Here is a 25,835-nt window from a genome sequence, read left to right as displayed (position 1 = left end):
GTCTCTAATAAAACTACAAAAAAATTAGCTGGGCATGGTGGCGGGTGCCTGTAATCTCAGCTACTGTGGAGGCTGAGGCAGGAGAATCACTTGAAGCTGGAGAGGGAAGTTGTAGTGAGTCAAGATTGTGCCACTGCACTCCAGTTTGGCCGACACAGTAAGACTTCGTCTCAAAAAATAAAAAAATAAAAATATGTGCATCAATCTCATACATTAATGTAGAAAAAAAATCTTCATATATTGGCAAACCAAGTTCAGCAATTTCTATTAAAAAACGATCATGACCTAGTTGGGTCTATTCCAGACATGCAATGGTGGTTTAACACTTGAAAATCAATTATACTTTATCACATGAACAGGTAAGGAGAGAAATTATGTGACCATTTCAACAGACACAGAAAAAGCATTTAATACAATCTAGAAATAATTCGTTATTTTAAAAACAGGACCTTCAGTGAACTAAGGAGAGAAGGGAACTTCCTTAATCAGATAAGGAATAGCAACAAGAAAAACCTACAATAAACATCATTCTAAATGGTGAAATAGTGCAAGCTTGCTTTCTGAGACTGGGAGTAAGACGAGGCAGTTCTCTATTCCTACTTCTACTGAACACTGTACTGGAGGTAATAGCCAGCACATTAAGAATAAGTAAAAAGAGGCCGGGTGTGGTGGCTCACACCTGTAATCCCAGTAATCTGGGAGGCTGAGGCGGGTGGATCGCCTGGGGTCAGGAGTTTGAGACCTGCCTGACCAACATGGAGAAACCCCATCTCTACTAAAAATACAAAATTAGCCAGGCGTGGTGGCACATGCCTGTAGTCCCAGCTACTCAGGAGGCTGAGGCAGGAGAATTACTTGAACCTGGGATGCAGAGGTTGCGCCAAGCAGAGATCACGCCATTGCACTGCAGCCTGGGCAACAAGAAAGAAACTCCATCTCAAAAAAAAAGTAAAAATAAATCAAAAATAAAAGGTTAGAAAAGGAATAAACAAAATGCATTCTTCACAGATGACTGCATACATAGAAAAATGGAAAAAAATATGAATAGAATTTTTAAAAGCTAAGCAAAGTTGTTGGATACAAAATTATTAGAAAGTTAAATTATACCTCTGTATCAATGCATAAACTATTTTCAAGTCTACATTTTAAGAACTATATAAAAATTTAAGACTTCTATGGAAAAATTAGGAAGTTCTAAAGGACACTAAAGACTGCCTAAAGAAATCAAGAGCCATCATACCCGTTCACGGATTAGGACACCCAATAATGTAAACATGTAAATTCTTAGGGGTCTCCCTAAGCACACTTTGGCTTAGGAGGCCGCCCATAAAATTTTTTCTAATAAAGAAAAGAGACATAATTTCTTTCTAAACTGGCTTCTAAATTTAATGTAATTCCAAACAAAAATCCAACAGATTTGTGGAACTTGACAATCTGAGTCTAATGTTGACACATAAAAATGCAAAGGACTGCCGGGCGTGGTAGCTCACACCTGTAATCCCAGCACTTTGGGAGGCCGAGGTGGGCAGATCATGAGGTCAGGAGTTTGAGACCAGCCTGGCCAATATGGTGAAACCCCGTCTCTACTAAAAATACAAAAATAAGCCAGGCATGGTGGCGCGTGCCTGTAGTCCCAGCTACTCAGGAGGCTGACACAGAAGAGTCACTTGAACGCGGGAGGCGGAGGTTGCAGTGAGCCAAGATTGTGCCACTGCACTCCAGCCTGGGCAACAGAATGAGGGACAAGAATAACCAATACAACCTTGAAAACAAGGTAGAACTTGCTCTCGATGGTATCAGGACATGGACATAATGAGGTATGGACAGACAAATAGAAAAGTGGTATAAAATGGCTCAGAAACAGGCCCATACATGTATAAACACCCGGCATACAATAGAGGTGGCCCTAGAGATTGGTGGGAAAAAAATTAACCTTTCAGTAAATGGTGTTGGCACACTTCCTACTTCACACAAAAATCAACTGTAGGTTGATCAAAGACCTAAACGTGAAAGGAAGGCTATGCTATAAAGCTTTTAGAAGATATAATAGAAGAATATCTTCATGACACAATAGGAAAAAGCTTTCTTAACACACAGAAATCACTACAACGGAAAAAAATCGGTAAATTTGATATTAAATTTAGGAGCTTTGGAACAATATAAAGAAAACTAAGCTGGGCGTGGTGGCTCATGCCTGTAATCACAGCACTTTGGGAAGCCAAGGTGAGTGGATCACCTGAGCTCAACAGTTCGAGCCCAGCCTGGACAACGTGACAAAACCCCATCTTTACCAAAAATAAAAAAAATTAGCCAGGCGTGGTGGCACATGCCTGTAGTCCCAGCTACTCAGGAGGCTGAGGTGGGAGGATGGCTTGAACCCAGGAGGTGGAGGTTACAGTGAACTGAGATCACAGCACTGCACTCCAACTGGGTGACAGAGTGAGATCCGTCTCAAACAAAAAAAAAAAAAAAAAAGAAAAACTAAAAGTCAAACTCAGTGAAGATATCTGCAATATTTAAAATTGGTAAAAAAGAGAATATATACAGATCTCCTACAAAAAAGAAAGCTCCTTCCAAAGAACAGACAATATAATAGAAAAATGAGACATAACATGGCCGGGCACGGCTCATGCCTGTAATCCCAGGACTTTGGGAGGCTAAAGTGGGTGGATCACTTGAGGTCAGGAGTTCAAGACCAGCCTGGCCAAAATGGCAAAACCCCGTCGCTACTAAAAATACAAAAATTAGCAGGGCGTGGTGGTGGGCACCTGTAATCCCAGCTACTCCGGAGGCTGAGGCCGGAGAATCACTTGAAACTGGGAGGTGGAGGTTGCAGTGAGCTGAAATTGTACCACTGCACTCCAGCCTGGGCAACAAGAGCAGAACTCTGGCCAGGCACGGTGGCTCACACCTGTAATCCTATCACTTCGGAAGGCCAAGGCAGGCAGATAACCTGAGGTCAGGAGTTTGAGCCCAGCCAGGCCAACATGGCAAAACCCTGTCTCTACTAAAAATACAAAAATTAGCCAGGTGTGGTAGCGCATGCCCGTAGTCCTAGCTACTCAGGAGGCTGAGGCAGGAGAATCGCTTGAACCTGGGAGGCGGAGGTTGCAGTGAGCCGAGATCACGCCACTGCACTAAAGCCTGGCCAGGCAACAGAGGGGGCCCCATCTCAAAAAATAAAAAAATAAAAATAAAAAAGCAGAACTCTATCTCAAAAAAAAAAAAAAAGAGGCATAACACTTGGAAAAGGTACCTCAAAAAACAAAATCCATGAGTAAAAATTAAATGAAGAGTTGTAGAAATGAAAACCTCAATGAGGTACTGTTATGCAACCGCCTCACAGGCGATCTGACAATATCAAATGTTAACAAGGATATTGACTGATGAGAACACTCAGGCATGCTGGTGGTTATAAGCCACTTGGTTTTTAAAAATTAATGTTGCAGATATATTATTCCCTAGGTATGTAACATAAACTGGTACGTATGCACACCTAGATATATGTACAAGTATGTTCCAAGTGGCAAAAACTATAAACAACACAAATGTCCCTCCAACATATGTGTATACAGCCAAAAACTATAAAAAACACAAATGTCCCCCATCATAAGACTGAAGAAATTGTGGCGTGGTCCATATAATATTCTAACTTTTTTTTTTTTGAGATGGAGTCTCTCACTGTTGCCCAGGCTGGAGTGCAGTGGCGTAATCTCCACTCATTGAAACCTCTGCCTCCTAGTTTCAAGCGATTCTCCTGCCTCAGCCTCCCAAGTAGCTGGGATTACAGGCGCTTGCCAGCACGCTCGGCTAATTTTTTGTATTTTTAGTAGAGACGGAGTTTCACTGTTTACCAGGCTGGTCTTGAACTCCTGACCTTGTGATCCACTCGCCTTGGCCTCCCAAAGTGCTGAGATTACAGGTGTGAGCCACTGCACCCAGGCTCTAACACCTTAAAGCAATGAAAAAAATTGTTATTTATATACAACTTGAATAAATCTCACAAATAAATCTCTTTAGTGAAAGAAGATGATGAATACACATTGTATGATTCCATTTATATGAAGTTCAAAATAGGCAAATTAAAGAATGTTCTTTAAGGATACATACAGAGGTGATACGAATATAAAAGAAAGCAAGAAAATTATGATCACAAAAGCCGGGGCAGTAGCTACCTCAAGGGAAGGTAGAGGAGGTTGTAAAGACCACAACAAAGGCTTCTAGAGTGCTGGCAACGTTGTATTTTTGGAAGTAAGTGGTATTATCTGTGCTTTATGTACTTCTCTCAATGTCTCTAACATTAAGACTGTTAAGAAAGAAGTAGAGTGATCCAGTAGAAACACAGATTCCACAGCACACATGACAGACAAGAGGCTTGATTTGGGAGTTCTTAGTAAACAGGTGATGAAACAGATGAGTGAAGCTTTGGAAGTAAATAAAAAATGATGAGTGAGCCAAGGACAAAAGTTCTATGAACAGAAATACTAAAGGAAGAGCAATAGAGAAGTCAATGAAGGACTACGGAGAATCCAATAAAGATGCTGAAGAAACATGGGGGAGAGAACTAGAAAAAGAGCTACAGCAGAAGACCAGGCGGAAGGGCATAGTCTGTCAAAAGTGCCAATTGTCAGGCACAGAAAGGCAAGGCAGACAGGAAAAAAGGAACTGGATTTGGCAATTAAGAGGTCACTGGTAAGCTTAAAGCAAATTATAAATCAAAACAGGAAAGAAAAACATGTCATACCTCAAGAAGAAAGTCTATTTTCTCTTTATTTGGTCTAAGAAATAGCTGGTTAAATTGAACACTAATTGTTCTGCCTTCCAGTATATCACGGACTGTATTACAGGCACAAACTTTAAAACAGATTTCATCTAGAGCTTCATTTCTGTAGAATACAAAAGTAGATCAACTAATGTTATTTTTACTACAAAAGAAAGGTGTATATTATACAACTATATTCACAAGAATGAGCCATTTATTCTTAAGAGGTAAGATTTTAGAATATTCAAGCATACCAATAAATATATACCAAATCATGGGGAGAAAGAAAGCAGAATAGGTTTTGAATTTATCAAGGGACAATGTAGTTACATATTAGACAACAGAATGGAATTTTGCTATGTATAATTTTTCTCCCAAGCAGTCTTTTTTTTTTTTTTTCTTTTGAGACGGAGTCTTGCTTTGTCACCCAGGCTGGAGTACAGTGGTGCAATCTCGGCTCACTGCAACCTCCACCTCCTGGGTTCAAGCGATTCTCGTGCCTCAGCCTCCTGAGTGGCTGGGACTACAGGTGTGCACCACCATGCCCAGCTAATTTTTCTATTTTTTGGTAGAGACGGGGTTTCACCATGTTGGCCAGACTAGTCTCAAACTCCTGACCTCAAGTGATCCACCCACCTCAGCCTCTCAAAGTGCTGGGATTATAGGCATGAGACACCTCGCCCAGCCCTGCAAGCACTTTTAAAACAGACTAGACGGAGGAACACCAGAGTGTTCCTCCACCCTATGTTAATTTCCCTTATATTAACAACATGAAAATAATGTCACAGAGCCATAGGAAATTTGAAAATGTGGTTTTGATAAACCAGAATGTACTTGCTGTTTTATTCAAAAATCAAAAAGTAATTTTTCAACTTACTTACCCCTGTTGAGCTTTCTTAAAGAGTTCTCTTAGGACTGACTGTCGGAACTGGACAGGTAAACTCAAGGTTAAGTTGTCTTCAGTGAAAATCTGTATTACCTCCTAGAACACACACATAAAGTTGCACCCATTTCAAAAATCATGGTAAAGTTTTTTTACTTTAAACAAGTCTTTCTACAATGGAAAATACAAGTTGAAAAACAATCACAAAAATATCTTACTATGAAAACCTTTTCTTCCTAAAATTCTAAAATTTGATTAAGGGCAAAAACAGCCCTGCTACCCCTTTTTTAAAATTGAAGATCACAGACCAAAAATGAGAGGTAAGAAAGGAATCAGTCAATGAGAGGCAATCCAGCTATGTTATTAGAAAAAAATTTTAGGCCAGGCATGGTGGCTCACGCTTGTAATCTCAGCACTTTGGGAGGCCAAGGCAGGTGGATCATGAGGTAAGGAATTTAAGACCAGCCTGGCCAACATGGTGAAATCCCGTCTCTACTAAAAATACAAAAATTAGCCGGGTATCATGGCACTTGCATGTAATCCCAGCTACTGGAGAGGCTGAGGAAGGAGAACTGCTTGAACTCAGGAGGCGGAGGTTGCTTTGAGCTGAGATGGTGCCACTGCACTCCAGCCTGGGCGACAGAGCAATACTCCATCTCAAAAAAAAAAAAAAAAAATTATTATTCTCTCTAAACACAAGCTCATAAAACAAACTAAAAAAATACTAATTAAATGGCCAGACACGGTGGCTCATGCCTATAATCCCAGCACTTTGGAAGGCCAAGGTAGGTGGATCACGAGGTCAGGAATTCAAGACCAGTCTGGCCAAGACAGTGAAATCCCGTCTCTACTAAAAACTACAAAAATTAGCCAGGCACATTGGCAGGCGCCTGTAATCCCAGCTACTCGGGAGGCTGAGGCAGAAGAATCGCTTGGACCCGGGCAGCAGAGGTTGCAGTGAACCAAGATCGTGCCACTGCACTCCAGCCTGGGCAACAGAGTGAGACTCCGTCTCAAAAAAAAAAAAAAAAAAAAAAAAAAAAAAAAAAAAACTAATTAAAAAATTCAGCTGAAAAAACATGTTAACAAGTGATTATAATAAATTTAAATGATTTAAAATATATTATCTGTGAACTACAAAAAATACCCAGATTATTATATACAGACTTTTTCTTAGCTACTTCTCAAGAATGGAAGAGCAGGAAAGAAAGAAAGGGTGTTAGTGAGAGGAGGGGGAAAGGAGATATCTGAAAATTAAACTAATCAGCCACTACCAGAAAAGTACTGACATAAGTGGTTTCAAAAATATGGAGCAACCACTAGCTTCACCTCCATAACAAAACATGAGCAAGGCAGGGCTCCACAGGAGCAACACAGCAGCTTCTCAAGTGTGAGAAGACACACCTGTTACAGCTGCTCAACTCCTACTTCATCAGCACTAAACAAAACCCACATAGTTCATAAAAACACAATGCCATTCGAAGAAATACAATTTCTAAGATAGTCCTGCATGTATAAGTAATGAATCTCAAAGATGCAACAAAATTCCTATTTTCCCCGTCTTAGCTACCCATTACACTATTTTCTGATTTTCGTGGAACTTTATTACAGTCACAGTAACATGTACTTGTCTCTGGGTGATATTCCTAAGGTCTTGTTGGCACAGGTCTTACCACTCCAGAGAGGTTTTTTTGTTTTTTGGGTTTTTTTGTTTTTGAGGCAGGGTCTTGCTCTGTCACCCAAGCTGGAGTGCAGCAGTGCTATCATAGCTCACTGCAACCTTGAACTCCTGGGCTCAAGCGATACTCCCACCTTGGCCTCCCAAGTGCTGGGATTACAGGTGTGAGCCACGGTGCCCAGCCAACTTGTTAAAGAATCTGTATTTTATGATAATTCATCTCACCCTTCATAAACCTTTACTAGGGAGCTATAACTGAGAGAGCTCTAGTCTTTATTAAATTCACCTGTGTCGGTAATTAAACTTCGAGAAAGTTTAATTTTCTTTCCTAGGACAAAGCAATACTTTTAAAAAGGGCCAAAGATAGGGGAAAGAAGTGCCATCTTGTTTCCTCTCTTCACCTATTTTCTGTGAAAAACAAAAAAACCCCTAGGTAAGAGAACTATAAAGCTGGAATAATACCCAATTGGAGACACAAAACTAAGTTATGGCTTTATCATTTCATGATTCCTATTTTGAGTTAAACATGAATGAATGCACTGTTCATTCTCTAGAATGGAGGCTTTCCAATAAAGACTTTAAAAGCACAATTCTAATTTCCAGTTATTTTCATAACAAAACTGAAGATAAACACCCAGAGGTGTGTGTGTGTTGGTGGGGAGGGTGGGGCACGCACAATAAAAGTCTCAAGAGACTCATTAAGGCGTTTTCATGAACCAAATCAAGATGGTGAGTAGGCTCAAGAGCAGGTGGGCTCTGTTTCTAACAGACCATCCAAACCCACCAGAACAACTGCCGTGTTCACTGTGCTCCCTTTCTCCTTCAGTCTTACTATTTGGAAGGGCTAATAAAGCTGGGCTACAAGCCACACATCCAAAAGACACAAGACTTAATGTTTTGTAAAACTAAAAGCTATTAATATCTTAGCAGCCAACAATCCCAGCTGCTAAACAAATGCACACACACACAACTAAAAGCTGTCTACCTGCAATTTTTAAATGTTAAAAGTTCTGCTTACAAGCATTTCTTACAAAATTTATTTAAGATAGACCAACTCTATACCTTTAAGATAACAGCAATGATGAAGTAACATCTGTATAATGCTTTGCCTTAGAATTTGTGCACTATAACTTCTCACTAGATTCTCATAAGAATCTTAGGAAATGGGATAATTATTACCATTATGTTACAGGCCAGTATGACAGTGTAAATGACTTGCCCCAAAACGCGTAACGGGTAAATGGATGGTGCGAGGATTTGAACTTAGTTTTGTCTGGCTTCCAAAACTTCACTGCATCCCCCTCATACACCTTACCTGATAGTTGCCAGATCTCAAACAAATATGGACTTGACTATATGGAGTCAACTGTTGAGATGTACTATCAGAAGAAGGTACAAGAACATCACATGCTTGACAATAGCCAGCTAACCGCTTCTCATCTATGGTACAATGAAGAGATAATGAACCTATCTGTAAAGTAAGAGGTATACACCATTATCCATTCATGTAATATAAACAATAGTCTAGCACCCCCTTAGCATGTTTTAACAGTACAAGGAAATGCTAACGAAAAATTCAAGCCGGGCTGGGCACAGTGGTTCACGCCTGTAATCCCAGCACTTTGGGAGGCCGAGACTGGCGGATCACAAGGTCGGGAGTTCGAGACTAGCCTGGCCAAGATGATGAAACCCTGTCTCTACTAAAAATACAAAAAGTAGCCAGGCGTGGTGGCGGGCACCTGTAGTCCCAGCTACTCGGGAGGCTGAGGTAGGAGAATGGCTTGAGCCCGGGAGGAGAGGTGGAGGTTGCAGTGAGCCGAGAAGGCACCACTGCACTCCAGCCTGGGTGACAAAGCGAGACTCCGTCTCAGGAAAAAAAAAAAAGAAAAGAAAAATTTAAAACTGGAAGAATCAAAAAACAAAAAGGTTAAAGGTTTAGAACAGGGGTCAAAAAACTATTGCTCATAGGCCAGATCCAGCCTATGGTCTGTTTTTGTTCGTCCCTTGAGCTAAGAACAATTTTTGTGGGCCGTAAACTATCCAAGGGGGACCAAAAAAATGGTAAGAATATGCAATAGAGACTGAATGTGGCCCAGAAAGCCTAAGATATTTGCTAACTGGCCCTTTACAAAGAAAGTTTGCTGAAGCTTAGAGTTTTCAGGCCAACATACAAAAGGTGGACATCATTATCATACCAAGTATGTATGACAAGACATTAACAAAGAGCAAACAGTGTTAAAATTAAAAACAAGCTTAAAGGTTTTAAAAGACACATACCAGCAGAGATTTAAAGGAGAGAGCAAAGAGCATAATCATCACTCAATTGGAAAGAACAGAAATGCTTCTACCCAAACAGGATTAAAAAAAAAAAGTTTGAAAAAATATTTGTTTTAAATTACTATACCTGAAATACCATAAAATTAGAAAGCAGATTAATTTCCTAGCAAAGTAAAATGAGTATTTCTAATGGGTCTATCTAGAATAGTCAGAGCATTTAAACCTCTAGGGCATTTAATCAATATCTCTACTAAGGACAGCAGATTGAAGTGGGAATTTTTCCAGGCACCAGCCATATAAAAACCTAGTTATAGATATACTTTACAATTCAGTCATCTGAATCATAAAAAGAAAAATGCAAATGATAAACACAGTAAAAATGTTTACCCATATTAGGAATTAATGAAAGCCAAGTTTATAAAAGATACTATATTTCACCCATCAAGTTAGCAAAAAATAAAAATAAAAATTTGTTAAACACTCACTGCTAACTGAAGTGCTCTGTGAGAAATGTACCTGGAAAGTAATGTGGTTTGATAAATTATAGCCTTAGAAAAATACATAACCATTGACATGGCAATAATTGTAGGAACTTAAACATATCTGAAATCTGAAGAAAAATTTAGGCTTGCAGATACAAATATTGCAGCTGTATAATAAACCTAAATGCCCAAACATAAGGGAAATGAAGTAAATCAGAGTACTTCCACATAATATGATACATTTATAATGCCTAGTCAAAGATTTAAGCAAGATACAGAGTATTTACAATATGAGCTTAACTGTACAAAAACATAGAGAAAAAAACTGGAAGAAAATTTACTAGATTTATAAAAGGGGTTATATTTCCAGGTTATAATACTACAGATTTTTAAAAACCAGTTTTAGTACTTTCTTGAACATCACACATTTATAATAATGAACACGTTTTTATCATCAGAAAAATCAAAGCCAAAAAAATGTATAGATGTTTTAAAGAACTGAACATTAAGTTCCTATTATGACTGGATTTACCTCTGCAATTAGTTCTTTGGTTCTAAAAAATTTTTCCCTGGCATTTTCATAGACAGCTGAATTTGTGGAGCCTTGCTGGAAGTATGCTGCGCCCAAATCATAGCACACCTGAAATAATAATGAACACCAATTTGCTTAACAATTTCTCAGGTACTTAAGAGGTGACAGAACCAAAACTGTCTTTATCTCACGAAAACACAGAAAAAAAGACATAAAAAAACACATATTCCAAGGAGAGGTGCTACCACCAGTGTTCTTAGTCACAAGCAACATAAACCAACTCTGGTCAACTTAAGCAGAATATTGATTTACTGAGTAGATTTTAGGTCGCCTACAGAATTATTAAAAAGGCTAAAGAATCTGACTAGAAAAAAGGGCAAAGGAGGCATGCAGTCAGGATGAGAGCCAACACTAGTCTGGTGAAGAATCTCAACAGCAGATTCCACAGCTCCTGTCACCCGTAGCCACCCGGACCAGACCCTGAAAGCAGCAGCTACACTCCTGCAAGTGCTGTCCCCGGAAACTAGATTTTACTGTCGCTGTTGCTGCTACCCACCACCACAGTGGATTCTCCATCACCCTCAATGCTATGACTTACTACGACTAGCTCATGATTCAGTCTAAAAGAAGCATACCCATCTGTAAAACTTACGTGATATGCCTGCCCTCAAGCCAGATAAGGCTAGAGAAAGCTAGTATTGGGAGTTTTTAGTTGATTCTATAAGAAGAAGGCTGGCTGGGCACGGTGGCTCACGCCTGTAAACCCAGCACTTTGGGAGGCCGAGGCGGGTGGATCACGAGGTCAAGAGTTCGAGACCAGCCTGACCAACATAGTGAAACCCTATCTCTACTCAAAATACAAAAATTAGCTAGGCGTAGTGGCGCACACCTGTAATCCCAGCTATTTGGGAGGCTGGGGCAGGAGAATTGCTTGAACCCGGGAGGCAGAGGTTGCAGTGAGCCAAGATTGCACCACTGCATTCCAGCCTGGGCAACAGGGCGAGACTCTGTCTAAAAAAAAAAAAAAAAAAAGAAGCAGGCTCTGCCTCCTACAAGTCTGAAAAGATCGGGAATTTTCTAACACAGGAGAGGGAAAAAACGCTGGGGAGCCCCTCAAAAGTGAAGATGGTGCACGTCTACCGTAACATACTGGTTAAAGTGAGAAATGTATGCTAACTATAAAACTTTTCCAGTCGTATGTTTCTATGACAGAATTTGTATGTAAGATGTGGACACTAGGCAAAAAAGAAAATAATTTGTATGTTTTTCAAAAAGCTTATATTGACACCTGGAATTACTAAATGCAAAACTCAAAAAAGACTCAGATTATTTAGTTCAACTTGGCCATTTTATGGATAAGAATACAAACGCACAGAAAGTGACATGAAAAGCATATAACCAAGTAATAGCAGAGCCAAAGTTTGAATTCAGATTCCTAAGCTCGTAATATTCTAACTCAAATTTATTCTACACATGGCTGACAGATCAAGTCTTCTTGATCTGACTGACTTAAGAAGACTTCAATTACTCCCCAAAACAGAAGAAAGTTCAAACTCCTTGGCCTGATCTGTAAGGATCTCAGAATGTGGCCTAATCTCTCTTTCCAAACCTCTCCACTGTGCTCTATTTTAATCACACCAGTCTTCTCAAGTCCCCATTCACATGAGATCCTAGAAATATGCTTCATTCCACACCCCTTACTCCTTTTATACCATGAAACCAACCTTTGGCAACAGATACTTACTCCTCTTCCAAACTCCTAAGCTATAATCATGCCTGGTATTCATCATGAAACCACTCTTCACTGATATGCTTTATAAATATGGTTCTGTCCAATTCAAAGAATCCAGGTTAATTCTCCTTAGCCTCTACAACATTGCTTTGCACTATTTAGTCCACACTACATGTTTGGCTGACTTTTTTTTTTTTTTTTTTTTGAGATGGAGTTTCACTCCTGTCGCCCAGGCTGGAATGCAATGGGGTGATCTCGGCTCACTGCAATCTCCTCTTTCGGGTTCAAGCGATTCTCCTGCCTCAGCCTCCCGAGTAGCTGGGATCACAGGCACCTGCCACAACGCCTAGATAATTTTTGTGTTTTTCGTAGAAACAGGATTTTGCCACGTTAGCCAGGCTGGTCTAGAACTTCTGACCTCAGGTGATCCGCTCATCTTGGCCTCCCTTGGCTGATTTTCATTCTAGAGAGTTCCTCCTATCTGGAGTAAAGGGATACTAAAAGAGCAAAAAATACACATACACACACATACACACACACACACACACACACACACACACCCATGCACATATATGCATACTTACTACAGTTATATATAATTCCCCTTTCTAGGCAAAGATAGATTGCAAAATACCAAAAAGATATTTTCAAGTATTACTCTAGCAACTGACTAGCCATTACAATGAGTTTAGAGGTTAAGAGGTGCTCAATAGATTTACTGTAAAAACAAAAAAGCCTGATAATGAAGCTGCCCTGAAGGGCATTAAGGCCTGGTTTTATTGGGGGAAAAAAATAACAATTTTTCTTTTTAAGTCTAAGGTAAATTTTAGTAATGTAAAGAACCTACTTTAGATATGATCTGGTGGTTCACACCTGTAATCCCAGCACTTTGGGAGGCCGAGGCGGGCAGATCACTGGAAGTCAGGAGTTTGAGACCAGCCTGATCAACATGGAGAAACCCCATCTCTACTAAAAATACAAAAATTAGCCAGGCGAGGTGGTGCATGCCTGTAATCCCAGCTACTTGGGAGGCTGAGGCAGGAGAATTGCTTGAACCTGGGAGGCGGAGGTTGTGGTGAGCTGAGATCACGACATTGCACTCTAGTCTGGGCAACAAGAGCGAAACTCCGTCTCAAAAAAGAAAAACATTGTCATGCCAGGAAATGAGTGTTACCATTAATTTGCCTTTCAAAAAACAGGAATTGTCACTCAGCTATGTAAGTAAAAGAACATTTGATAGTTTGCCTAGCACATACAGATGTTTTACAGGAGTTTTGTTTTCAGGTTGTATCATCCACCATGTTGCGAAAATCAGAAGTGTCATCAACAACTTTTAAACGGGTTCTGAAAGATTATGAGATACTACATACCAGTAACACTCCTATATGCAAGTTTCATCAGTGATTTTAAAATGTTACCAAGTATCCTGTAATCCCAGCACTTTGGGAGGCCAAGGTGGGAGGATCCCTTGAGCCCAGGAGTTCCGAGACCAGCCTGGGCAACATAGGGAGACCCTGTCTCTATAAAAAAAAAAATTAAATTTTTTTTTTTTTTACAAAAAGGGTTACCAAGTATCAATACTTCATTAACTCCTACTCCTGCTGCAAACTCCAGCTCATTAGGCCTTGAATAAATGGTTACCTTCAGCTCTGGAAATAGCTTATCTGAAAAGGCACCTTCCCAAAACTGTCATAACTATTTTTACCCCTTTCCAGAAAAGGAATTAGTGATAAAAGAAGCCATGCCAACTCATACGAATAAGGAAAGACAATACAGTTTAGAAGGTACGATCTTAGTAGCCCTCTCTAGACAATCGCTGAATACTTTAAAATTTCTATTTTACTCAAGATCCTATTCTGGAAAGTAAGACGCAGAACATATTAAAAAAAAAAGAGAGAGAGAGAGACGTCAAAGAGTTATAATCCAGTAGGGAAAAAGAAGACATAAACACACAAAGTAATATCTGACAATGGCCGGGCGCGGTGGCTCACGCCTGTAATCCCAGCACTTTGGGAGGCCGAGGCGGGCGGATCACGAGGTCAGGAGATCTAGACCACCCTGGCCAACACGGTGAAACCCCGTCTCTACTAAAAACACAAAAAATTAGCCGGGTGTGGTGGCAGGCGCCTGTAGTCCCAGCTACTCGGGAGGCTCAGGCAGGAGAATGGCATGAACCCGGGAGGCGGAGTTTGCAGTGAGCCGAGATCGCGCCACTGCACTCCAGCCTGGGTGACAGAGCGAGACTCCGTCTCAAAAAAAAACAAAAACAAAAACAAATAATACCTGACAATAAGCATCAACTGAAAACTGTGAAAGGAACGAGGGGCCCAGAGTTATAGAAAGAGGGCAAACTTAAGATCCCTGAAAAGCTAGACACTCTCTCTTGAGGTCTAGATTTTTCAAAGTCTAGCACAATATTAGTTTTTATTTTCTTTTGGTCTGATCAGATTTCTGATAATATGAAAGAACTGTAAATCAATTACATATAACTGTATTCTCAGTACTTAAACTCTGTCTCCTAAATACAATCCGGAAACTATTTCAGAGACAACAGATGACATAAAATTTCTCTTCCATTTCTTTTAGAAAAATGTCAAATCTTATAAACGTATAAATTAAATACAATGCAGTTTTAATAGCATCTTAAGAGACAAAGGCAGAAATAAATTCTAATTAAAAATAGGAGGATGATCCCATATTAAGATTTTCCAAAAAATTGCCCTACGTAAATTAAGTATCAAATGAATACCTGGCACTGCATTTCTTCGGTTTTGACTTTCAATCCAGCAGCAGAACTCTCAGTTTCTCCATTTACCATGCCTGGTTCCATGGCCAATAAATCTAGGGTTCTCATCGTATGGACATAAAGATCCTTGTTTAATTTTAGGGCTGCTTCTAGTACCAAAATAGAATCAGCAGCTTGTTCTTTGAGCTACAGAAATCAATAAACAAAAAAAAAATACAAGAATAGCAACTGATTATAATAACCAAAAATATTTACAGTCTATTTAGTAACTCAGTACACTAAGCTATTAAAAAAATTTTTAACACAGCAAGAGTACAATTACATTTGTTGAAATAAAGTTACCTTAAATGAAAGGAAATAAGTTCCTATTGTGAGGTTAGAAAATATGAAAAACAGGAGGGCCAGGCATGGTGGCTCACGCCTATAATCCCAGCACTTTGGGAGGCCGAGGCGGGCAGATCACGAGATCAGGAGTTCGAGACCAGCCTGACCAACAGGGTGAAACCTCATCTCTACTAAAAATACAAAAATTAGCCGGGCATGGGGGCAGACGCCTGTAATCCCAGCTACTCAGGAAGCTGAGGCAGGAGAATTGCTTGAACCTGGGAGGTGGAGGTTGCAGTGAGCCAAGATCGCGCCACTGCACTCCGGCCTGGGTGACAGAGCGAAACTCCATCTCAAAAAAAAAAAAAAAAGAAAAAGACAATACAAAAAACAGGAAAGACTGGTATCTTTTTTCTGTAGAAAAGTTGATACTTTAGGCCAGGGGCAGTGGGTCACACCCGTAATCCCAACACTTTGGGAGGCCAAGCGAGGCAGGAGGATCATCTGTGGCCAGGGGTTCGAGACCTGCCTGGCCAGCATGGAGAAATCCTGTTTCTACTAAAACTACAAAAATTAGCTGGCCATGGTAGCATACACTTGTAATCCCAGCTACTAGGGAGGCTGAGGCACAAGAATTGCTTGAACCTAGGAGACAGAGGTTGCAGTGAGCTGAGATCATGCCACTGCACTCCAGCCTGGGTGACAGAGTAATATTCTGTCTAAAAAAGAAAAGTTAATGCTTTAAAGATTTAGCTGGTGGCCGGGCACGGTGGCTCACACCTGTAATCCCAGCACTTTAGGAGCCCAAGATGGGCAGAGCACGAGGTCAGGAGTTCAAGACCAGCCTGACCAACATGGTGAAACCCTATCTCTACTAAAAATACAAAAATTAGCCAGGCATGGTGGAGCACGCCTATAATCCCAGCTACCTGGGAGACTGAGGCAGAAGAATCGCTTGAACCCGGGAGGCGGAGGTTGCAGTGAGCTGAGATCGCACCATTGCACTCCAGCCTGGGCAACAGAGCAAGACTCCATCTCAAAAAACAAAAAAGATTTTGCTGGACACAGTGACTCATGTATGTAATACCAGCACTTTGGGGGTCCGAAGTGGGTGGATCGCTTGAGTCCAGAAGTTCGAGACCAGACTGAACAACATGGCAAAATCCCATCTCTACAAAAAATACAAAAATTAGTCTAGTGTGGTGGCACATGTCTGTAGTCCCAGCTACTGGCAACACTGAGGTGGGAGGATCGCTTGAGACTGGGAGGTGGAGGCTGCAATGAGCCAAGATCAGGCCACTGCACTGTAGCCTGGGCAACAGAGTCAGACCCTGTCTAAAAAAGAAAAAATTTGCACTGTTCCACTTGATTTATTCAAGAAATATCTGTATACTTCAATGTGCCAGTCATTTTATTAGGAACTAGATAACAACAATGAAATGATGTAGGCTTTGGCTTCCACATTCAAAATATTACAGCATATTTGCTATAGTGAGATACAGATCATGTCTTACCTTTTTCTCTCCTCACCCAGCCCCTACACCTCACATGGTAATATGGAACATTGTAGGTGTTAATTACAGAAATCATTTCTAAATTATAGAAACTGTCAGGTTTCTAATTTTCCATTATGTAGATCAATTAAAAAATAACTGCTAGGCTAGGCACAGTGGCTCACACCTGTAATCCCAGCACTTTGGAAGGCCAAGGTGGGTGGATCACTTGAGGTCAGGAGTTCGAGACCAGCCTGGCCAACACGGTGAAACCTGTCTCTACTAAAAATACAAAAAATTAGCTGGGCGTGGTGGCAAGTGCCTGTAATCCCAGCTATTCAGGAGGCTGAGGCAGGAAAATTGCTTGAAGCAGGGAGGCGAAGTTGCAGTGAGCTGACTCCGCCACTGCACTCCGGCCTGGTAACAGAGCAAGACTCTGTCTCAAAAAAATAAAAAATAAACTGCTGTAATTTATTATAAAAGTAATTTTAAAATATAAACTATACATGTTTGTCATAGAGTTTTTAGAAAATACAAAATATAAAGACGTCACCTGTAAAATCAGTTTCTCGTATCTACTAATGTATCACAAAATAGAATCAATCAGTAGTACTCTACTATTAAAACTGAAAGACTATGTGTGATTTAGAATATTACCTATATCCTAATAGTAAAAACCTTAATGTCACGGCACTTAGACCTTCACAACTCTCATGTCCCCAAGATTAGAAGACACATCTATAAATGGTATAAAGGCAGGGGTCCCCAACCCCCAGGCCATGGACTGGTACCAGGAACCAGGCTGCACAGCAGGAAGTGAGCAGCGGGTGAGCAAAAGAAGCTTCAGCTGTATTTACAGCTGCTCCCCATCGCTCGCATTATGGCCTGAGCTCCACCTCCTGTCAGATCAATGGGGGCATTAGATTCACACAGGAGAGCAAACCCTATCGTGAACTACACACGCGAGGGATCCATGTTGTGTCCTCCTTGTGAGAATTAATGCCTGATGATCTGTCACTGTCTCTCATCACCCCCAAATGGGACCATCTAGTTGCAGGAAAACAAGCTCAGGGTTCCCGTTGATTCTAAATTATGGTGAGTTGGATAATTATTTCCATATATATTACAACGTAATAATAATGGAAATAAAGTACACAATAAATGTAACGTGCTTGAATCATCCTGAAATCATCCTCACCCCCCGCCCCCCACACCACATCCAGTTTCCTGGAAATTGCCTTCCACAAAACCAGTCCCTGGTGCCAAAAAGGTTGGGAACTGCTGCTCTAAAGTTGTTCCTGAAGTGTTACTGTGTAACTGATGCCAATACTTACCACTTTCAAAATGTTTTCTGTTAGCTCTTTTTCCTGTTGCATTTGATTCATACTAAAAGAGAAACAATTGAAAACAAAAGTATCAAAAGTTACTCTCGAGACTAAAAAATTCAAAACTTAAGAGCATCATTCTTGAAAGTCAGGTTCAATTTAAGAGTGTTTTTAATGTTATTCATTTTCATGTTTGAAAAAACAAAACCCTCAACTATTATGATGCTTATTAACGTACCAGTATTTTCTCATTTACTTTATTTGGGTTTTTTGTTTGTTTTTGAGACACCCTGTCACCCAGATTGGAGTGCAGTGGCAGCCTCAAAACCTCCTGGGTTCAAGTAATCCTCCCACCTCAACCTACCAAAGTGTTAGGATTACAGGTGTGAGCCACAGCACCCAGCCTCATTTACTCAACTGAAGAGCAAAACTTACAACAAAAGCTCATTTGTATCAAGTTAGAAACTATGCTTTCTAGCTCCAAATTTGGCTAGGCTGCCATGTGGAAATTAAGAATCAGGTTTAAAACTCCATCCTCCACTCCTGCTGCTTCACTTGACAAGCCTTAAAAATAAAAAATTTAAAAAAAGAAAACCTCCAGATACGATCAACTTTTGTATTGTACCCTAATATTGACATATATTAATTTCCCCACATACAAATCTTTTTCAAGACAATTTAATTAAATGAAAAAAATATCAGGCTGGGTGCCGTGGCTCACACCTGTAATCCCAGCACTTTGGAAGACCAAGGTGGGTGGATCACCTGAGGTCAGGAGTTCGACACCAGCCTGGCCTACATGGTGAAACCCACTCTCTACTAAAAAATGCAAAAATTAGCCAGGCGTGGTGGCCCACACCTGCAATCCCAGCTACTTGGGAGGCTGAGGTGGGAGAATCACTTGAACCCAGGAGGTGGAGGCTGCAGTGAGCCGAGATCACACCACTGCATTCCAGCCTGGGCGACAGAGTGAGTCTCCATCTCAAAAAAAAAAACAAAAACAAAACAAAACAAAAAAAAACTTCACTGCTTTCAGATAAATGGCACAATTCCCAAAGCACTTCCCTTCTTAGAACTCTGTATCTAGCACATTACCTGACTCTCCAGCCCCTCTAACTCCTTCAAACAAACCTTCACACAGGCCTTCTGCCCTCCTATTCCTGCTCTACTTCTTCTATAACAGAGGTTATTAAAAACTTGCAAACATTTTTAAAACTCTAATGAAAAAAGTGCCAAGTAAAGGTCATAGCCACCAACTTACACACTTAACTGAGGGGGTCCGGGTTTTGCCTGTTTGACTGGAAAACTACTTTGAACAATTGTCCTAATTGCCCTGAAGAAAAGACAGGAAAAAGAAAATTTCATACATTATAAATGTCATCTCAATTATTTTTTCAAGTACTCCTTAGGTTTGTATAAATTATATGAAGATTAATTGACACATGGTAAATCCTGCATAAGTCATCCACATATTTATCAGATTGCTTTTCATCTATGCAGTCACAAATTTTCTCCACCATTAGACTCACAGTTCCCAAGATTTGAAAAATCCCTGCAGCAGAATGGGTCCATTAAAAGAATATCCTTGAAAGCCACAGTGCAATAAAACAGAGGTTGCCCAACGCCTTCTGAGTTTATGAAAACATTTACCATCTATTATAGAGAAGTACAGCCATGGCAGTGGTCGGAGGTAAAGTGGCCAGATCCATGTCTACATGCTTTGTCCCAGGAGGAACTTTACTGATGCAGAGTAGTTCATTTAGTAGCATATTCAATACTGGAACAGACAAACTTGAAGAAGCAAAACATACAAGTTTGCACATTAATTGTGAAAGAAACACAAAATACATACAAAATTCCATATCCTCGCTGAAAATACCTACATTGTTAAGGAACCACATCTCTGGGTTTAGCTATCAAATGTGAAAAAGTTTTTTGTTTTTTTTTTTTTGAGACAGAGTCTCGCTCTGTCGCCCAGGCTGGAGTGCAGTGGCACAATCTTGGCTCACTGCAAGCTCCGCCTCCCGGGTTCATGCCATTCTCCTGCCTGAGCCTCCTGAGTAGCTAGGATTACAGGCGCCCGCCACCACGCCCGGCTAATTTTTTGTGTTTTTAGTAGAGACGGGGTTTCACCATGTTAGCCAGGATGGTCTCCATCTCCTGACCTTGGGATCTGCCTGCCTCAGCCTCCCACAGTGCTGGGATTACAGGCGTGAGCCACCGTGCCCGGCTTAAATGCGAAAAGATTTTTAAAACTTTTTATTATGAAAAAACGTAAAACATAAAAGTAGACAGGATATAATGAACCCCTATGTACCATCATCTAGCAATTATCACCTGATGGCCAATCTTACTTCATCTCTATTCTTCCCCACTTCCCAAATCATTTCGTCCATAAATATTTCAGAATATATCTCAAAAAATTAACTCTTAACATAATCACAATATTAATTTCACATCTAAAAAACTTAGACTTGCTTACTGTCAAACATCCTATCAGTGTTCAATTTTCCAGCTGCCTCATATATGTCATATTTCTTTGTACCCATTGCTATCTGTTGATGTCTCTTCAGTCTATAACGTATAGCTTCCCCTGCTCAGATTAAAAATACACTTTATAGTGGTGGGCGCCTGTAGTCCCAGCTACTCGGGAGGCTGAGGCAGGAGAATGGCGTCAACCCAGGAGGCGGAGCTTGCAGTGAGCGGATATCGCGCCACTGCACTCCAGCCTGGGTGACAGAGCGAGACTCCGTCTCAAAAAAAAAAAAAAAAATACACTTTAAAAATTCTAATATTTAATGCTGAAGAATGTGGTTAAAAAGAGGGTTTTTGAATACTACTGGTGAGAGTATAAACTCTTTTGGAATGCAATCCGGCAATATTCATGTGTCTTAACAATGTTTATACTGCACGATCCAGCAATTTAAGGAGCTATCCTAAGAATACAACTCGAAATACAGATAAACTTATTTTATGGGCAAAGATATTTAAGGCCCTGTGATTTATATCAGTGAAAAACTAGAAATAAACTAAACGACTGTCAATTAAGGAACAGTTAATAAATTATCCATACAACGGAATTCTCTCCAAAAAATAAAAAAGGGGAAATGCTCATGATACTGCTAGGTGAAAAAACCAGGAATCAAAACAGTATATAGGGTATGATCACAACTTTAAGCCTATGGAGAACAAAGAACAAAAATTACATGAAAATGTCAAAAAAAACCTCTCTCCTCCCCAATTATTTCCTATTTTTTAAATTTTTCCCAACTTCCTATAAGGGATATTTTAAATTGTGATGAGAAGGGGATGATAATAAATCATTTTCTAATAACAGGCTTGAAAGTATTTATATTTAAGCAAATAAGCACTGACTCTAATCAGCTGTTTTAATAGGAGATAGTGATTTATGACCAGTAAAATCAACTCAATTATTCAACAGCAAATCATTCATATTACACAACATCTATCATTAATTTTTATTCATTTTCTTCAGATATGTAAAAGTCACTTGAGAAATTTACAACAGTTTAGGTGTGGATTTTCTCTAGTTACCACATCAAAAGTAATGTTATACTTGCATATTTTATCAAGAATATATAATATTTATTATTATTTTTTTTTTTTCCCGAGTCTTACTCTATCGCCCAGGCTGGAGTGCAGTAGCGCCATCTCGGCTCACTGCAACCTCAGCCTCCCGGGTTCAAGCGATTCTCGTGCCTCAGCCTCCCAAGTAGCTGAAATTACAGGCCCGCCACCATGCCCGGCTAGAGACGAGGTTTCACCATGATGGCCAGGCTGGTCTCAAACTCCTGACCTCAAGTAATCTGCCAGCCTTGGCCTCCCAAAGTGCCGGGATTATTATAGGCGTGAGCCACGGCGCCCAGCACGTAATTTTTAAGAGCCGATATCATAAAAGCATATATAGAAATAAAACAAGATATCTAAATAGCACTTCAAATGAAATTTCACTGAAATCTTGGATACCTTTTCTCTAATATGTCTAAGTCCCACTTCAAATGTGCAGCAACTTTAAGAGCAAGTAGTTTTAAAATACGATTTCTCTTGTTATCAGGCGGAGGTTGAACTTGGTTTTGTTCATTAACTGAAGGTTTGGAAGCCTGTTCCAAAAACTGAACTATAAGTTGAACTGGTGCAGGATCTAGGGTTTAAAAGAAAATAAATTCTTAAATTTAAGTTTTAATTATGTAGATACAAAAGGATTCACTATTGGTTTGGTTTTTTTGGGGGTGGGGGTGGGTGGGGGGAGTTTGGGTTTTTTTGCCACAAAAGGAATCCAAACAGCTGCGCTATTAAAATGACTAAGGAATACGTATGTAAGAAGTGTGCCTGGGGGTTAAAGGAGATGCGGAAGAGTGGTAAGGAGGAAGGGTAACAGATTAGAGTGGAAAAAAGCAAAAAAAAAGCATCTTACGGGGAAGAACATAACAGTCATAGATTTCTGGTTCTGCAAATAACCACTGCCAATTAGAAGAATGAGATATAAATATTAGAACTATTATTTTGACACTTAATTAGGGGGACCTCCATCAAGTGACCTCTCTGTACCTGCTTCTTCCAATGCAAAATAGAGGATAATATCACCTACCTCACAGGATCATTATGAAGATTAAATTAAAGGAGGTAACGGATGTGAACAATTAAGCACAGTGCATGGCACCCGGAAAGCACTCAACAAATTATCTTTCAAAAGGAATGAATTAAGGGCATTATACAGGTGCCAAAACTGCCTAAGTACACTAACTTCTTACACAGTGGTCTCTATCAGTTAAGGCCAGTCTGAGACTGAACAAGCCATATATAGATTTGAATTTAGAGAAATGCTATCCGAGGAACTTACCTTTTTGTGCCAATACCTTTTTTGAGAATGCCTGGAGTTTTCCTCCTCCCCCATCAATCACACCCATTTAACTGGGCTATTAATCATTATCATCACTATACAAAGCCATCTTGCAAATGTGCAGCAGTTCCTGCTTTCAAAGATTTTCTTTTAACTTACAGCCCAACTTTGGAATAAGAGTCAATAAAATTCCCTCACTGAAGAAAAAAATGTTTAAATAAAACCTAAGATAATAACTAGCGTCACGATCAACACCCAACAGCTGCTTTCTCCCCAGCTCCCTGAATTTATTCAGCTTGGGGTTGAAGGAGGGGTCTGGTCAGCCTCCCCGACCCAAGCAACCACAAGACCTGCCTCGCAGCCTCTAAAACCCCAACAGTAAAAAGGTAAATCGTAAAAAGGACCAAAGGGTTTAGGATGACAGCACCAGGCCCTCCCCTCCGGGGGTAGGAGAGCCTTTGTTTCGAGCTTTTCTTTGACCCTCCACCCGGGCATGTTTAAGGGAAGCGAGGAGCCCGGCCGGAGCTGGGCTCCTGTGCGCGCCTCCCAGGCCGCAGCTTCGGTGACCGAGAAAGCGGGGAGCGGAGGGAAGCTGGGCGGACAGCGCCGGTGGCCGGGTCCCGCTCCCCAGGTGCAGGCGCCGCGCTCACCCGGGCAGGGCTTGCGCAGATGTTTCTCCAACAGTGACTCCTCCAGCAGAAACTCAAACCAGCAGGTCTGCGGCGGGGTGCAGGGCCGGCTGGAGGTGGCCGCCTCCCGGTCCGCCGCCTCCGCGCTCATCCTGCCCCCGCCGCCACTACCACCAGGGCCGCTTCCCGGCTCCAACCTGACACTTGGATGCGGGCCGGGGCCTGGGGTATGCGGAAGCCGGTGGGAGAGAGGCCACCCTCCGAACGTCCCGGAAACTCACACAATCCAAAATGGCGGCGCGGGCCAGCCGGAGCTGCGGTCCTGGATCCGCCTCCCCGCGCCACCGCCGCGCCTTCGGACCAATCGTTGTTCGGGTTGGAAGGAAAGGGGCGTGACTAACCTTCGAACCACGCCTCCTCCCGGTTGCCATAGGAGACGGCGCCGCATGAAGCCGGGTTGCGGGTGGGTTTTCCGTGTTCCCTGACAGTTCTCCAGCGAGAAAATGAGACAACCTCATCTAGGGTTGCAACGGGCCTCAATATTTTCGTAAAGGCGAAGCGAAGGGTTCTAGTTGTGACCCAAGCAAAGTTTATCTCCTGTGCTTTCAATTTCCCCGTTCCCATTTCTGAGATTTCCTCGCACCTGGGTCCTCTCCTCAGATGCTCCCGCCGTCCTGCCGAGAACACCAGCTTCCCACTCGCTTCCTGGACGGATGGCAGCATACGGTGAGCAGCCCTTGCTGCTAGCTCCCGATACTTAGAGCCTAGTTGATCCTTTCGATATCCCCGCTAGAGGCGCTGTTAACCCTATACATTTACCTCCGTTCTGTGATGTTCTTGTATTTTATATTAACGATTAAAACTGAAAAAAGATGCATTCATAGATCGTGAATACAAGGCCAGCCTGACCAATATGATGAAACCCCGTCTCTACTAAAAATACAAAAATTAGCCGGGCTTGGTGGCGGACGCCTGTAATCCCAGCTGCTCAGGAGGCTGTGGCAGGAGAATCGCTTGAACCCGCGAGGCGGAGGTTGCAGTGAACCGAGATCGCTCCATTGCACTCCAGCCTGGGCAACAGAGCGAAACTCTGTCTCAAAAAAAATTTTTTTTAAGTAGCCGGGTATGGTGACACACACCTGTGGTCCCAGCTACTCAGGAAGCTGAGGCGGGAGGATCACCTAAGCCTAAGAGATTGAGGTTGCAGTGAGCTGTCATTGTGCCGCTACACTCCATCCTGGGCAACAGAGTGAGACCCTGTCTCACAACGAGAAAAAAAAAAGAAAGAAAAAAAAGGAAATCAGTACAGATTAACTTGACATTTTGACATTTGTATTACATATGTAAAAATAAGTTTTAATTAAGGAAGAGTTCATTATTCCACTACCATCTAATACAATAACAACATTATATATTTCAAGTCCCAAGGTGTTTTATTTAGACTCAAAAATGTCTTGCCATAAAAGTGTTACAGCACTGAACTCCCCTTTTCAGAGTGGGTAATTGAATACTTGAAGGTTGACAGAGATCTTGAAGTTTATTAAACTTAGAGACCATCTCTTAGAGGGAGTCATAACTTAAGACTTCATCAACATTGGAGGAGTCTAATGAACTCAAGCTTCCAGCCAGGGACTCTTGTCCCTCTAATGCAGGGCAGGTGACCCCAAATTGGAACTTCACCCCAGAGAGTTCTTTGCTTTGTCCAGGAAAGAATTTAAGTGTGAACCAGTGGTAGAAGAGAACAGCTTTACTGAAGTGGCAGTGTTACAGCTCTGTGACTGCCCCTGCAGAGCAGGGCTACCCCACAGGCAGTGCGCTGAGAATACCAGCTCAGGGAGGTTCTGCAGGCATATTTATACCCACTTTTAATTGCATGCAGATTAAGGGGAAGTTTATGCAGAAATTTCTAGGAAAAAGGTAGTAACTTCTGGGTCATTGGGTCATTACCATAGAATGGGGTGGCAATGCCCAGGTGTTGCCATGGCAATGGTAAACCGACATGGCACACTGTTGAGCATGTCTTATGGAAAGCTGCTTCCGCCCCATCCCTGAATTTGGTCCGGTGTCCAAACCCTGACTCCAGAGTCGCATCTCACCTCCTACCTCACTTC

At 41.3% G+C, this 25,835-nt stretch overlaps 1 protein-coding gene across 2 annotated transcripts in view; it reads right to left on the bottom strand.

Moving 5' to 3' along the window:
- INTS8 (integrator complex subunit 8) overlaps positions 1-24,092 on the bottom strand; it is a 57,234-nt gene extending 33,142 nt beyond the window's left edge. Inside the window, exons 1-10 of one of the 2 annotated variants that reach the window (XM_003821671.6) lie at positions 23,746-24,092; positions 22,222-22,396; positions 19,885-20,025; positions 19,496-19,567; positions 18,244-18,295; positions 15,096-15,278; positions 10,615-10,722; positions 8,639-8,794; positions 5,644-5,744; positions 4,745-4,886 (exon numbers count right to left, since the gene is read on the bottom strand). In XM_003821671.6, the coding sequence (XP_003821719.1) occupies positions 4,745-4,886; positions 5,644-5,744; positions 8,639-8,794; positions 10,615-10,722; positions 15,096-15,278; positions 18,244-18,295; positions 19,496-19,567; positions 19,885-20,025; positions 22,222-22,396; positions 23,746-23,875 (1,260 nt within the window). In that variant the 5' untranslated portion in view covers positions 23,876-24,092. The remainder of the gene's footprint in view (positions 1-4,744; positions 4,887-5,643; positions 5,745-8,638; positions 8,795-10,614; positions 10,723-15,095; positions 15,279-18,243; positions 18,296-19,495; positions 19,568-19,884; positions 20,026-22,221; positions 22,397-23,745) is intronic. The other variant, XM_034966366.3, reaches the window with a different exon arrangement.
- Between the last annotated feature and the right edge of the window lie 1,743 nt (positions 24,093-25,835).

The sequence above is a fragment of the Pan paniscus genome, chromosome 7, assembly GCF_029289425.2.
Source record: "Pan paniscus chromosome 7, NHGRI_mPanPan1-v2.0_pri, whole genome shotgun sequence".
NCBI classification, from domain to species: Eukaryota; Metazoa; Chordata; class Mammalia; order Primates; family Hominidae; genus Pan; species Pan paniscus.
Note: the sequence above shows the minus strand (reverse complement) of the source record. Positions and strands in the feature narration are given on the sequence as shown.